Raw genomic sequence first — 12,851 nt, forward strand, 5'->3', positions numbered from 1 at the left:
ACCCTAAGGTTTTACTTCACACCCAGAAAATTGTCATGGGTATTTATGGGAGAGTTCAAAGCCGAAGGACCTAGGTTCAAATCCAGCCTTGCAATTTACTTCCTGTTTGAACTTGATTCATCTCCTCTGGGTCTCTATTTCCTCATATGTAAAAGTCATTGACTGAACTGAATTCTAAGGTCTATTCTGACTCTAAATCTAGGGTTTTATGAAAGTATAGGAATCCCTTATACTTTCCTTCAAGGAGATTCACCAATATAAAAATTCACATTTGTGGTTATAATTAATGATGTTAATGGCACCTTTTAATGGTACCTGATACCCTGATAAAAGATAAAGCAGACCTCATCGGAAAGAACTTAAAAATTATAATACTAAGCAAACATGTTAACAGCTTCTAGCCATCCTAATTAGAGTTGTTAAATAAACAATTAAGAGATGTCATATACAATGAACCCGTTTAAAAGGAACATTTACCTTGAGATAATGCTACTTGCTTTGAGTTTTAAAACGAAACATTTACTGTGAGAAAAAAAAAAAAAAAACACAGGTAGCTTTTAAAGGCCAGGCCTTTCTTAATAATTCTGATTATATCTATTTAACACAAAAAACAAGTAATACCGTATTGCACCCATGGAAAAAAAATTTGCAGTTTCTAGCGAGAGATATTAATATCTCTCATACTTTGCAGGGTCCCTGCAGCCCCTCGTTTCTGCTTCATGGATTTCCTTCTCTTAGGAAAAGCACAAGATGCAAATACCACTGAGAAGGAAATCATGTGACTGAGTCTCCCTCTTCTGTGGTGGACCAGCCCAAGAAATACAGCTTCTGTTGCACTATTCCAAAGTTCAGAGGCATAGTTTTTAATTTTTTGTGTTGCTAACCCAGAAAATTATTCCCCCTTTAAATATGTTATTTCAAATGGTTTTTTCTACATTTACAGTATGTTTTAATTTTATATTGTTAAAAATAACAAATACATTTTCTGCAAAATGCCTAATGAGAATGGATAAGAAAATATAATTTTACTTACATATGCTTGATTTTCCATCAAGTTTTTCTTTTTGAATATACCTATTGAAAAATGAATCAGGCATCCTTAGAGGGAGGCATCCATGGTGAAATAAAGTGAAAAGATCACTATATTTGAAATGAAAAGACATGGGTTCATATCTTAACTTTGCCATTTATTAGCTGTGTAACCTTGGGGAAGTCACTAAATTTCAGTTTCCTTGTTTTCAAAATGGGGAGGATGATAATACCTACACTGCTGCCATCTCACAGGGTTGGGAAGATCAGATGAAATAATGTAGATCAGCTGGAATGCTAAGGGCTTCTAAATGTCAGCTCTGATCTTAAATCGTCATGTGATTTATACCAGTGAATTTCTTGTGACCCAAAACAAAATACCAAAGTGTAAATATCTCACCTTGAATTATAGGTGCATAGATCTGAAACTGGAAGGCATCTCAGAGGCTATCTAATCAAACCCCCTCATTGTACAAATGAGAACATGAGGCTCAGGGAGAATTGCTCTTGGTTACACAATCAGCAAGTTGAAGAGTTGGGATTTGAATCCTGGTCCTCTAACTCCAGAGGATTTGAACCCTGGTTTTCTAACTCTAGAATCAGCACACATACTGTCATACCACCCTGCCTTGTTAAACTGTCAGTCTTCTGGATGTAGAATATAAAAACTAATTCAAATGGAAATAAGGAAATAAAGTGCTTAGTCTGGAAAGGCATAATATGTCCCTGGAGCCACTAGAATGCCAACTACTTCCTCAAAAGAAAGTTTGTTCTCCATCCTGGATAGCAACCTCCTGCCCATTCACCAGAAGATGGCAGTACTGACCATTACATAGAGTTTGGCCCACTCTCTCAAGGTCATCACCGCTACTAGTCTAAAACATATTCCTACCTGCATATATTGGGTAGAAAGAATGGAAGAAAGGGAAAAGAAAAAGAAAGACAGTTCTGAAGATTGAACCTTTATTCCCATCACCACCACTGGCCTAACAAAGACATTTTGGCTCCCTATGTTGCAAATGCCAACGCCTGTGATCTCCAAGTGGGAGTAGCACACTTTAGAGTTCTTTAGAGTTCTGTTTTCTTTATTTCCGTCAAGGCTGCACTCCCAACTCTCCTCCCAGACTTTTTCCATAATGTCCTTGAAACTTCTCCACCCTGGATGCTCACTTCAATCCCGGACTTCACACATTGGAAGTACTGTGAGCCCTCCCTCTGGCCACTGACTCCTTCCAGAACTTCCATTTTAAGAATAACCAGGCCACCCATCTCTTTATTCCACTTCAGGCTGTATTCTTGATTTTCCTCTAGAACTTTCTCTACAATGTCCCAACACTGGGTACCTTTATCACCTCCCCACCTCCTTTCCAGCTTCTGTTGATGTGTCGTCTTCTTCCACAGAAGTGTAAGCTCTTTGAAGGCAGGGACTTTCTGCTTGTATTTGTATCCTTCATGCTTGACACAGTGCCCAGCATTTAGTAAATGCTTCATCGATGCTTGTTAACTTGACTTGAGAAGCACTGGATCACAAAATTGGAGCTAGAAAGGATCATAGAGGTCGTTCTGATCCAACAGTATCATCTTGCTGTTGAGAAAATTGCAGGTCAGTAAGTTGAGGTGAGCTAATTAATTAGGTCACCTAGGCAATGAGTGGCGGAGCCAGAACAGGGTTAGGGTCAGGGTTAGACTCCAGTCCCTCTGGGCCTTTCCCATTCCACCACACTGCCCCCCTATTCTCACCTCCAACTCTCCAGTCCTTTAACTCTCATTTGTTCTTCACCCACAGCTGAACTGAATCTGCTTTCTCGCATATTTGACTGCCTAATTGACAAATACAGTGGCAGTATTTTCTTGAAAAATCTGTCTGGCTTCAGTGACAAAAATGCGTGTTTTTCTCCTTAACATTTTACTCCTTTGTGTCTTTCACTGACAGCCTTTCCTTCTGTGCTTTCCTTACATGTGAGTGTTCACCAGGACTCTATCATCAGCCCTTTTCCCTTTTTTGGGGGGGCGGGGGGGAGGGGATACAACCCTAGAAGTGGTATTGCTGGGTCAAAGGGTATGAACATTTTTATGGCCCTTTGGGTGTAGTTCCAAATTACTCTCCAAAATGGCTGGATCATCTCACAACTCCACCAGCAATGTAACAATGTTCCAATTTTCCCACAGCCTCTCCAGCATTTATCATTTTCCTGTTTTGTTATTTTAGCCAATCTGACAGGAGAGATGTGGTATCTAAGAGTTGTTTTGATTTGCATTTCTCTAATCAGTAGTGATTTCGAGCATTTTTTCATATGCCTATAGACAGCTTTAATTTCTTCCTCTGAAAACTGCCTGTTCATATCCTTTGACCATTTCTCAATTGGGGAATGGCTTGTATTCCTATATATTTGGCTCAGTTCCCCGTATATTTTAGAAATGAGGCCTTTATCAGAGATACTAGTTGTAAAGATTTTCTCCCAATTTTCTGCTTCCCTCCTAATTTTTGTTGCATTGGCTTTTTTTGTACAAAACATTTCAATTTAACATAATCAAAATTATCCATTTTGTATTTTGTAATGCTCGCTATCTCTTGTTGGGTCATGAATTCTTTTCTTTTCCATAAATCTGATAAGTAAACTATTCCTTGCTCTCCCAAATTACTTATAGTATCAGCCTTTACTCCTAAATCATGAACCCATTAGCCCTTTTCCCTTTTAGCACCTCTGCAGGCCTCATTCCTTCCCCTAACTTCATCTCCGATTGCCCCTAGGCTCTCTCTTGCACTTCTGTGCTCTATGTCCAACCACTGCTAGAAAGACCCATCTGAAGATGCCACTAACCCCTCAACTGTGACATGTTTCACACTGAACTCATGGTGTTGCAGGATTAACTTTATCTTAGCTACCCTTCTGAGCAGCTAGGTGTCTCAGTGGATAAAGCCCAGGGCCTGGAGTCAGGAGACCAGAGTTCAACTGTGGCCTCTGACTAGCTGTGTGACCCTAGATGAGTCACTTAACCCTGTTTGCCTCAGTTTATTCATCTGTTGAATGAGCTGGAGAAGGAAATGGCAAACCACTCCAGTATCTTTGCTTCTAAAGAGTGAGGAATAACTGAAATGACTGAACAATAACAGCTGTCTGTGCACTGGGTTCCAAAGTTCATTCCTTGTTCCAATCCAGTCAAATAAATATTTATTAAGTGCCTACTCTGTACCAGGCACTGTGCTAAACCCTGGAGATACAATTAATAAAAGCAATACCATGCGGGACCTCAAGGAGCTTTTCATAATCTAAGGGACAGACAACACAGAAAACATGTTAGGAAAGGTAGGGAGAATACCGGGGGTATTGGCACAGGGCATCTTGTTCCATGGAGCTGAAACTAGGCAGGGCAGCATATGAAAAGTGGATGAGCAGAGTCGTCTCTAAAGGAGGGCCTTGGGAGGAGCTTGGTGTTCCACTCTCTAGCCCTCCAGTCAGTGGAGAGAGGAGGCTGTGGGAGGTGGTGTCAGAGAAGACTTCAGTTAGCATGGTGGTGGTGAGTTTGGAAGGGAGGAGCTTATCCTGTGAGGGGCACCTTGTTCAGGGCAGTAGTGGAAAGGACAGTCAAGTTGAAGTGGAGTTCCTTGAAGCACTGATTCTGTAATAACTGCAAAGCCCAGATACTGGGAGGTCTGGATTCCAGAACCTTTTCCATGACATTCCTTCAAATACACGCAAACACTCATCATGTCTCCTACAAGTCTTTTTTCTAGGTCAAACATTGCCATTTCCTTCAACTGATCTTTATGTAGTATGTCCCTCTAGTCTCTTCACAGTCATTCTCCTCTAAATGTGTCCCATGTTCCAAGTCCTTCCTAAAATGTAACAGCCCTTCTGAATGAGAACTTTCCTGGGACTTTCTGAGCCTACTACCCTGCCTCCAGCTTCTAGGGCCTTCCCCTCCAAGACTATCTTCCTTCTGCTGTATATGTGGCTTGTAAATACCTAATTATTGACATTTTGGCTTCCGTATTTGAAAGTAAGCTCCTTGAGGACAGGGATTTTTTCTCCACTTTTGTATCCTCACTGTGTTAACCCTGCGCCTGGGATATAATAAGCATTTAAAAACACTTGTTGATTGATTGACCCCTCCCCCCAAATGGAAAACAGCACTTCAAATGTGGTCTGCCTAAGACAAAGGACAGTGGCACCTACCTCATTACCTGTTAATGTGACTTCCTCACATCCAAACTTGGACTTTTGCTATCACCTCCAACAAATGATATGAACATCTTGATGGATGGGACTCTGTTGTGGTCATCTTTTTATCAAGATAGGAAAATTTAACACACTTTTATTAAAGGCTTGCAATTGCTTGATGCTGTGAGAAAAAAGACAGAAACGAAAACAGTCCCTGTCCTCAAGGAGTTCAGTGGGTACAATTGTTGAACTGCAGTAAGCCAGACTAACTCTGAATTCCGTATTCTCACTGCATTATTTATTTCCTGTACATTTTCTTGTACGATATTCTCAGGTTTTTAGCAGAGCTAGGCTTTTACAACATACTTGAACATCCTGTAAAGCATTTGACATCATGAGATTTTTTCAAAAATCAGAGTTCTCATGCTAATAGAGCATTCTATTTTAAGACCATGTAGTAAAAGTATTACCCATACACTACAAAAAAAAATTGAACCTTTCAGTGAACAAAGAGGTTTAAATAAAGCATCCGTTGACTCTTACAGTTAAAGAACCCGTGGAGGAAATTATAATGATGTTCTTTATAATTGCTCTGGAAAAAAAACCATCAACTCTATGGAAGGTAGAACAGGTCTAATTAATGCTCAAACTGCTCCCTCTAAGGAACAGATTTTTGGTGTAATGTAAATGGGCTTTATAGGAAATGTTCTCGTTCATATTTTATAGTAACTCCATGCTCTTTCCTGAATAGTTGTAACATACAGCATTTCAAAATAGGAAATGAGGCCTTCTGCTAAGTAGTAGGATGTATTAAATGAATAAGTAGATGAGTAAAGAGAGGAGATATTAATATTTATGTGTCACATGATCAATGTATCCTTTAAGACTGTGGCTACCATTGTCAACCTGGAAATCATTTAATCAATTTTAAAGGGGGGAGGGATGCACTGGATCTTTATAAGTGAAAAAAGTCATTTGACAATATTAAACTAATATATTTATTCTAAATTACATGACATTGTCTATGCTCAAGCAATACTTTTCTGCCAATCCCTACATGTTCTGAGATACCAGGCATTAATAAATTTGGCCTGCACTGGGCAGATAGAGATTTACTGAACATTAGATTTTAGTATACATAAGCCTAGAATTGTAAAGAGCCTTAGCTGACGTCTAATCCAGTGCCCTCTTTTTCAGATTAGTCAGCTGAGGTCTAGAAGAGGTGTGGAGATGCTTTTTTCTTCTCAAGATCATGATGCTACCTGATGAGGAGTGAGAGATGAATTCTCACACTCTGAACTCCTAGTTTAGTATCTTTTCAATGACATTGCATTACTTTTAGTCAGTGAACTATCATAACACCCCAAATGTTCCCTGGACCAGATAAATTATCTCTTGTGTACTGAAAGTGTTTGTGGATGCACAGTGATATTTGAAAGATTTTGTAGAACAGGAATGGTACTTACATCTGGTCTTATTCTAAAGGATGATATTTTATAGAGAAATATAAAATCCTATACTTGGATTAAAAAGAAATATCACAAGTACAAGATGGAAGAGACACAACTAAGTAACAGTTTCTATGGAAAAAATATAGGAATTTTAGGGGACTACAAAATGAATGAGTCAACAGTGGAACATGTCAACTGGAACTGCCCTCTCCAGAGCTAACAGTGATCTCTTAATTGCCATATTTAATGGCCTTTGCTTAATCCTCAACTTCTTGACCTTTCCATAGCCTTTGATCCTGCTGATTATATTCTCTTCCTGAATATTATCTCCTCTCTAAAGTTTTCATGATAGGGCACTCTCCTGGTGCTTCTGTCTGTCCACCTACTCTTTCTCAGTCTCCTTTGTCGGTTTTCCATTCAGATCATGCCCACTCATTGTAGCTGTCCTCCAAAGCTCTTTCCTGTTCCTTCTTCCCTTTTTCCTTCATAAACTATCACTTGGTGAATTTGGATTCAAGTATCATCCCTAGACAGAGGCTTCCTGGATCTTTACATACATTGCTAATCTCTCTCCTGAGCTCCATTTCTGGCTTCCTCAAAGCCTCTTGGACTTAGCAAACTGGATGTCCTGTAGGTATCCCAGACTCAGTATATCTACAACAGAACTCATATTTCCCCCAAACTGTCCCCTCTTCCACTTCATCTGGACTTCAGGATCATGGCCATCTTCTCAGTGACCCAGGCTCACAACCTTGAGGTCATCTTTGACTCCTCATTCTTACCCTACAAATCTAACATGTTGCCAGCTGTTGTCATTTCTCTCACAATGTCCTCTTTTCTTTAGTCACATGCCTGCCACCCCAGTTCAGGCTACCCTCACTGCTACTCCGGAGTAGGGCCTGATTTTTTTTGTTGTTTTTGTTAAATATTTGGCAGGGAGAGGTGTTCTTTGTTCTCCGGTGCTTACTTAGTTCATTGCTTGGTAAGTGGAAGCCATTTTATAACTGTATGTTAACTTGAGCTCTTTCCTAGACTACTACAACAGCCTTCAAACTGGTATCCCAACCCCAATTCATTGTCCACCCTGTTGCCAAGGTTATTTTTCTAAAGCATAGGTCATCTCACCCACTCCTTCCCTTTTGCTTCCTTCCTAAGCTCCCATGGCTCCTATAACCCTTCCCCTCAAATCAAACATAAACTTCTCTGGCATAACCTGTCTTCTTTCTATCTTTCCAGTCTTCTTTGCATTTTATTTTTCTCCTATGTGCTTTATATTCCAGTGACATTTACTTTCTTACCATTTCTTTGAACATGAAATTCTATCCTTTGTCTCCATGACTTTATACTGGCTGTCTCCCATACTTGAAATGTTCTAATCCTTTAACTCCTCTCTTAGTTTTGTTGGCCTCCTCCCAGACTCAATAAAAATCTCACAGTCTCACCTACCACAGGTGGCCTTTCCCAGTCCTCCCACATGCTAAGCCTATTCTCTCTTAGATTTCCAGCCATATATTGTAGCTATATCTTGTATGTAACAACTAGGGTTTTTTGGTTTGTTGCTTTTCCATTATAATGCAAACTCCTTCTGGGTAGAGACTCTTTGTGCCTTTCTTTGTATCACCAGCACTTAGCACAGTGCCTGACCCATAATACTTAATAAATGTTCATTGACTGAATTATTAAAGCTGATGTGGTATTGGGTTACTATTTTGTGAAATATGATGAGCATGGTACCTGAAACAAAGACAGTGATAATCCCGATAATCTTGCTGTACTATGCCCTGATCACACCACATTTGGAGTATTGTGTTCAACTCTGGATCCCACCTTGACATCCCACCTTGGAAGTACAGCCAGAGGAGAGTAGCCAGGAAAACATGAGGGTACTAGAGCCCATATCATTTGCATAAAGTAGATTAGAAAAGAGAAAGCTGAAAGAAATCACCATAGCTCTCTTCAAGTATTTGAAAGACTTTGTAAGTAAAAATGATGAATGAATGAAATGAATAAATAAAGGAAGAAGCATTCATTATCCCCTAACTATGTGACAACCACTTTGTACCACTATGCTCCCAGGCACCCAAGTGAGCAACCTCAGTGTCATCTCTGACTTCTTATTCTCATCATTTCTGCCTCCTAAACATCACTTCTGTATCTCCTCCTTTTCTCCTTTGTATAGATGTGACCCTTATTGAGGCCTTCATCATCTTGCAAAAACTGTTCAAATAACTTCTAAATATGGCTCCCTGCTTTGTCTTCTCCCATTCTGGTATATCTTCCATAGTCTCTAAAGTGATTTTGTGAAAGTACGAGTCTGACAACAGCTCCCTATTCAATCAGATCCAGTGATTCCCTGTCATCTCAAAAATAATATGTGAACTCCTTTTTACACTTTTAAAGCTAGTGTTGACTCTGCCCCATCCTACATCTCAATGTACCCACATTCATCATTTATCAGTTTGCCTTCCACATTTTCTACTAGTTTGGTTTTAGTAAGTTTCTCTCTATATATGCATATATTTATACATGCACACAGGTAAATGCAGAAACGATTATGCTTTATCCATACTTAATCTAGCAAAGGTTCCGGTCTAATAGGAGGAGCTTTATGAGTACTTGCTGATTTTTAGTACATATTAAGGACTTCTCTATTAAAAACTAATGATGGCTGCTCTGTATTATCTGCAAGAAAGGAACAAAAAATATCCATTTAAACTGGCATATGAGGAATCTCAGTTATGAAGGGGAACTCCTAAAATAGAGCAAGGAACAATGAAACACTCCAAGGTTTTTGTTTGTTTTGTTTTGTTTGTTCCTTTATTTTGCATTGTTGTTTTATTCTTTAATGAACTTTACTGATCTTTTTAAGGCAAGTGTTCTCCAACCTTTCCACAGCAGTGGGACCCTTCAGTTTAAACAAAACTTGGCAGAACCTTTATGGTAAAATTCTCTAATGTCATTTTTATGACCTCTAACAAATAGATGAGGGTTGAGCCTGAAATCAAGTGGGAACAGAGTTAAATCCAACCTGTGACACATGTTAGCTGTGTGATCTCATAAGCTATCTGAACATCAGGTTGGCTTTTTTTTTTCTGTCTATAAAATGAAGATAATGAGACTCGCAGGTAAGCAGCAGATAAGATCTTTTGCAAACCTTAAACTTTTACATAAATGTTAGCTATCCTAATTATTACCCAGTTCCTCTCCACTCTCCAGTTTTATCTTCGAGGTCTTTCTCTTCACCAAGTTCTGTTATTTTTCTTCCTTTCCAATGTCTCTCACACCCATTTTTCTTATTTATAGTCCCATTGCCACCAGCCTAGTTCAGGCTCGTCACTTCACACCTGGACTCCTACAAGAAGTTCTGACTGAGGTCACTGATTTCATTCTCTCCACCTTCTACTCCACCTAAAGCAGCATATTCATTTTCCTAAAATATCACGTAGATCATATTAGTCTCCTTGTTTAAAAGCCTTTAATGTTTTCTTTGCTGAACAGAAGTATTCTTGGCATTCAAGATCCTCTATAATGTAGTTGCTACCAACTTCTTTTAGTGGATATACTACAGGACTTTGAATCAGGATGATCTCAGCTCAAATCCTATTTTTGACACTTACTACCTGTGTGACAACCCTGGGCAAGTCACTTAACCCTGTTTGCCTCAATTTCCTCATCTGTAAAATGAGCTAGAGAAGGAAATGGCAAACCACTCCAGTGTCTTTGCCAAGAAAACTCCAAATGGGGTCACAAAGAATTGGACACACTGAAACAACTCAACAATAACAACAAGCTTTGTGACCCTGGCAGGTTACATCATCATCATCATCATCATCATCATCATCATCATCATCATCTCCATCTCCATCTCCATCGGCATTGTCATCATCACAAACCTTTCTGTAGCACCTTAAGGTCTGCAAAGCACTTTACAGATGTGCTCTCATTTTATCTTCACAACAACCATGGCAGGTAGGTCTATTTTATTACCCCCATTTTACAGATGAGGAAACTGAGGCAGAAGTTAAGTGATTTGCCCAGGATGACAGAGCTAGTAAGTGTCTGAGATTGGATTTGAACTTTTCAAACTTCCAAATCTCATATAAATAATATTATTGTTATTTCTCTCCTCCACTCTCTCTAAAATGGTCTCCGTCCTGTGCCTGGACCACCACTTGTACTTTCTTGGGTCTCTCTCATTTTCTATACCATTGCTTTTGAATGGAATGTCCTCCTCTGTCCTCTTTGTTGACATGAATTATACCCATTTTTCACATTCACATTCCTTCCCCCTCCTTCAATTGAAAATCTACCAAGAATCCCAGAATCCTAGAATTTGAGTTGGAAGAAACCTTAGTGTCTATTTATTTCAACCCACCCTACTCTGTCTTCCTTGATCCCTGTAGCTGTTACTCTTTCTTCCTGTCCTGTCTTTCTCTTCTTCCTACCTCTCTCTCCCTCCCCCTCCTTTTTCCTCTTCCTTCTCCCTCCACTCCCTCCCCTACCACAAGGACTATAACTGTGGTTGCTTTGGTCTAGGGAACGCCTTTCAACAGTGCACTTCAACATCCTTCCTATAGTTTCTAGGGCTTTTTGTTTTTTCCTATAGCTCATACTTCTTAAAGGCAGGAACTCTTCACTTTGTTTCTCCCAAATCTGGCACAGTTCCTTGGACGAATAGGCACTTGTTCAAGATCTGTTAACTGAGTTGTTGACGAGAAGAAGCAAGGCAATCTCATCTCCTAAGCATGTACGTGGGGGTAATAACTTGAGAAGGAGGGAATGAGAAGAAAGTCAAGAACAACCCCTCTGAGGAATGTTTAGAAAGCAATCAGAACATGAATTAAAGCAGACTAGGACTGATAGCAAGGTTGGAGTTAGACTAGTAGACAAATCTGTTGGAAAAATAGCTCACCGGGGGGGGGGATGTCTTTGTTTACTTGATAGCTGTGTGACCTTAGGCAAGCCCTTAACCTCTGTCTGCCTCACTTTCCTTATCTGTAAAATGAAGGTACTAGTGGCAGCTATGCCTAGGTATGTTTGAGGATAAAATGAGATGATATTTGTAAAGAGCTTTGCAAATCTTAAAGCACTATGTAAATTCTAGTGTTATTACTGCTATTAATGGTGCTCTGCAGCCAAGGAGATGGGGGGAAAAAAGCGGGGTAAAAACAAAAAAAACAAAACAAAAAAAAAAAAACCTGTTTGGTTTTTTAAGCTCCCTCACACTCACTGTCCCTCACCTCCATGGAGCTCGCCATTCCATTTTTAACATTTAAAACTCCCTAGACTCGCTCCCTTCCATGTTGAGTGGCAAGCCTATAGCTACCCCGCTCCTCTGAGTCAGTCTGTCCATCGATAAGCCTGATACGTAATGACCTCACAGCTTGTCCTTTTGTCTGTCTCAGGTGTGCAGTGCAATTCAGAATCAGGATTTCACGGTGATTGAGGATTACTGCACAGGGCTCAGGGCCCTGCTTTATCTGAAAAGCCTTGAGGAGCTGAAAGACTGGGATGGGCAGAGCCCGGCAACTGTTCGTCACCAGAAAGGGAAACCCGTCCCTCGTATCGCAGAGCTCGCTGGGAAGGTAAATGCATACTTTTCCTGTGTTCTCCTAAAAAGTTGCGTTCGTCGTTTTATTTTTATCTTGGATTATTTGGGAGGTAATATAAAGTAATAAAAGGAGTACTGGACTTTTGAGTCAGAGGTCTTGGGTTCAAATCTCACCTCTGCCTCTCACCACCTGTGGGACATTGGGTAAGTGTCTATGGGTTAGTCATCTCATCTGTCAAAGAGAAGGTTATACTAGACAGCCTTCCAGCTATATATCTATGGTATTGTGTTCCTATGATATAGGACTCACCACAAAACTGAGTGGCTAATGAAAGGGTCTTGATACTGTGTGTGATTTCTATGGGAGATTGTTCTGAAGGGGCCTGATTATAGCCATGTAATGTGCCTGTGGAGTCCACTTGTATAAAACCAATATAGCACAAGGTCTTTAAAAAAAAGAATTGGTGAGATTGAGGTTTTGAGTGTGAAATGCCTCCCAATTCATGCTTCCCATGGCTGATGACTGGCATTCTTTTCAGTGGGAGGCTATAGAGTTCTTTATTCTCTAACAAGCTCTGAAAATTATAACATTACCTTTCTATTTTCAAGACAATCAAATCACTGGAGTTCTGAATAATATGATGATGTTTTAAAATT

At 39.8% G+C, this 12,851-nt stretch overlaps 1 protein-coding gene across 1 annotated transcript in view; it reads left to right on the top strand.

Moving 5' to 3' along the window:
* Positions 1–12,851, top strand: part of DPYD (dihydropyrimidine dehydrogenase) — a 1,113,082-nt gene that overhangs the window by 962,594 nt on the left and 137,637 nt on the right. Inside the window, exon 20 of the mRNA XM_036769110.1 lies at positions 12,049–12,228. Coding sequence (XP_036625005.1) covers positions 12,049–12,228 — 180 coding nt within the window. The remainder of the gene's footprint in view (positions 1–12,048; positions 12,229–12,851) is intronic.

Source organism: Trichosurus vulpecula, chromosome 7 (assembly GCF_011100635.1).
Source record: "Trichosurus vulpecula isolate mTriVul1 chromosome 7, mTriVul1.pri, whole genome shotgun sequence".
NCBI classification, from domain to species: Eukaryota; Metazoa; Chordata; class Mammalia; order Diprotodontia; family Phalangeridae; genus Trichosurus; species Trichosurus vulpecula.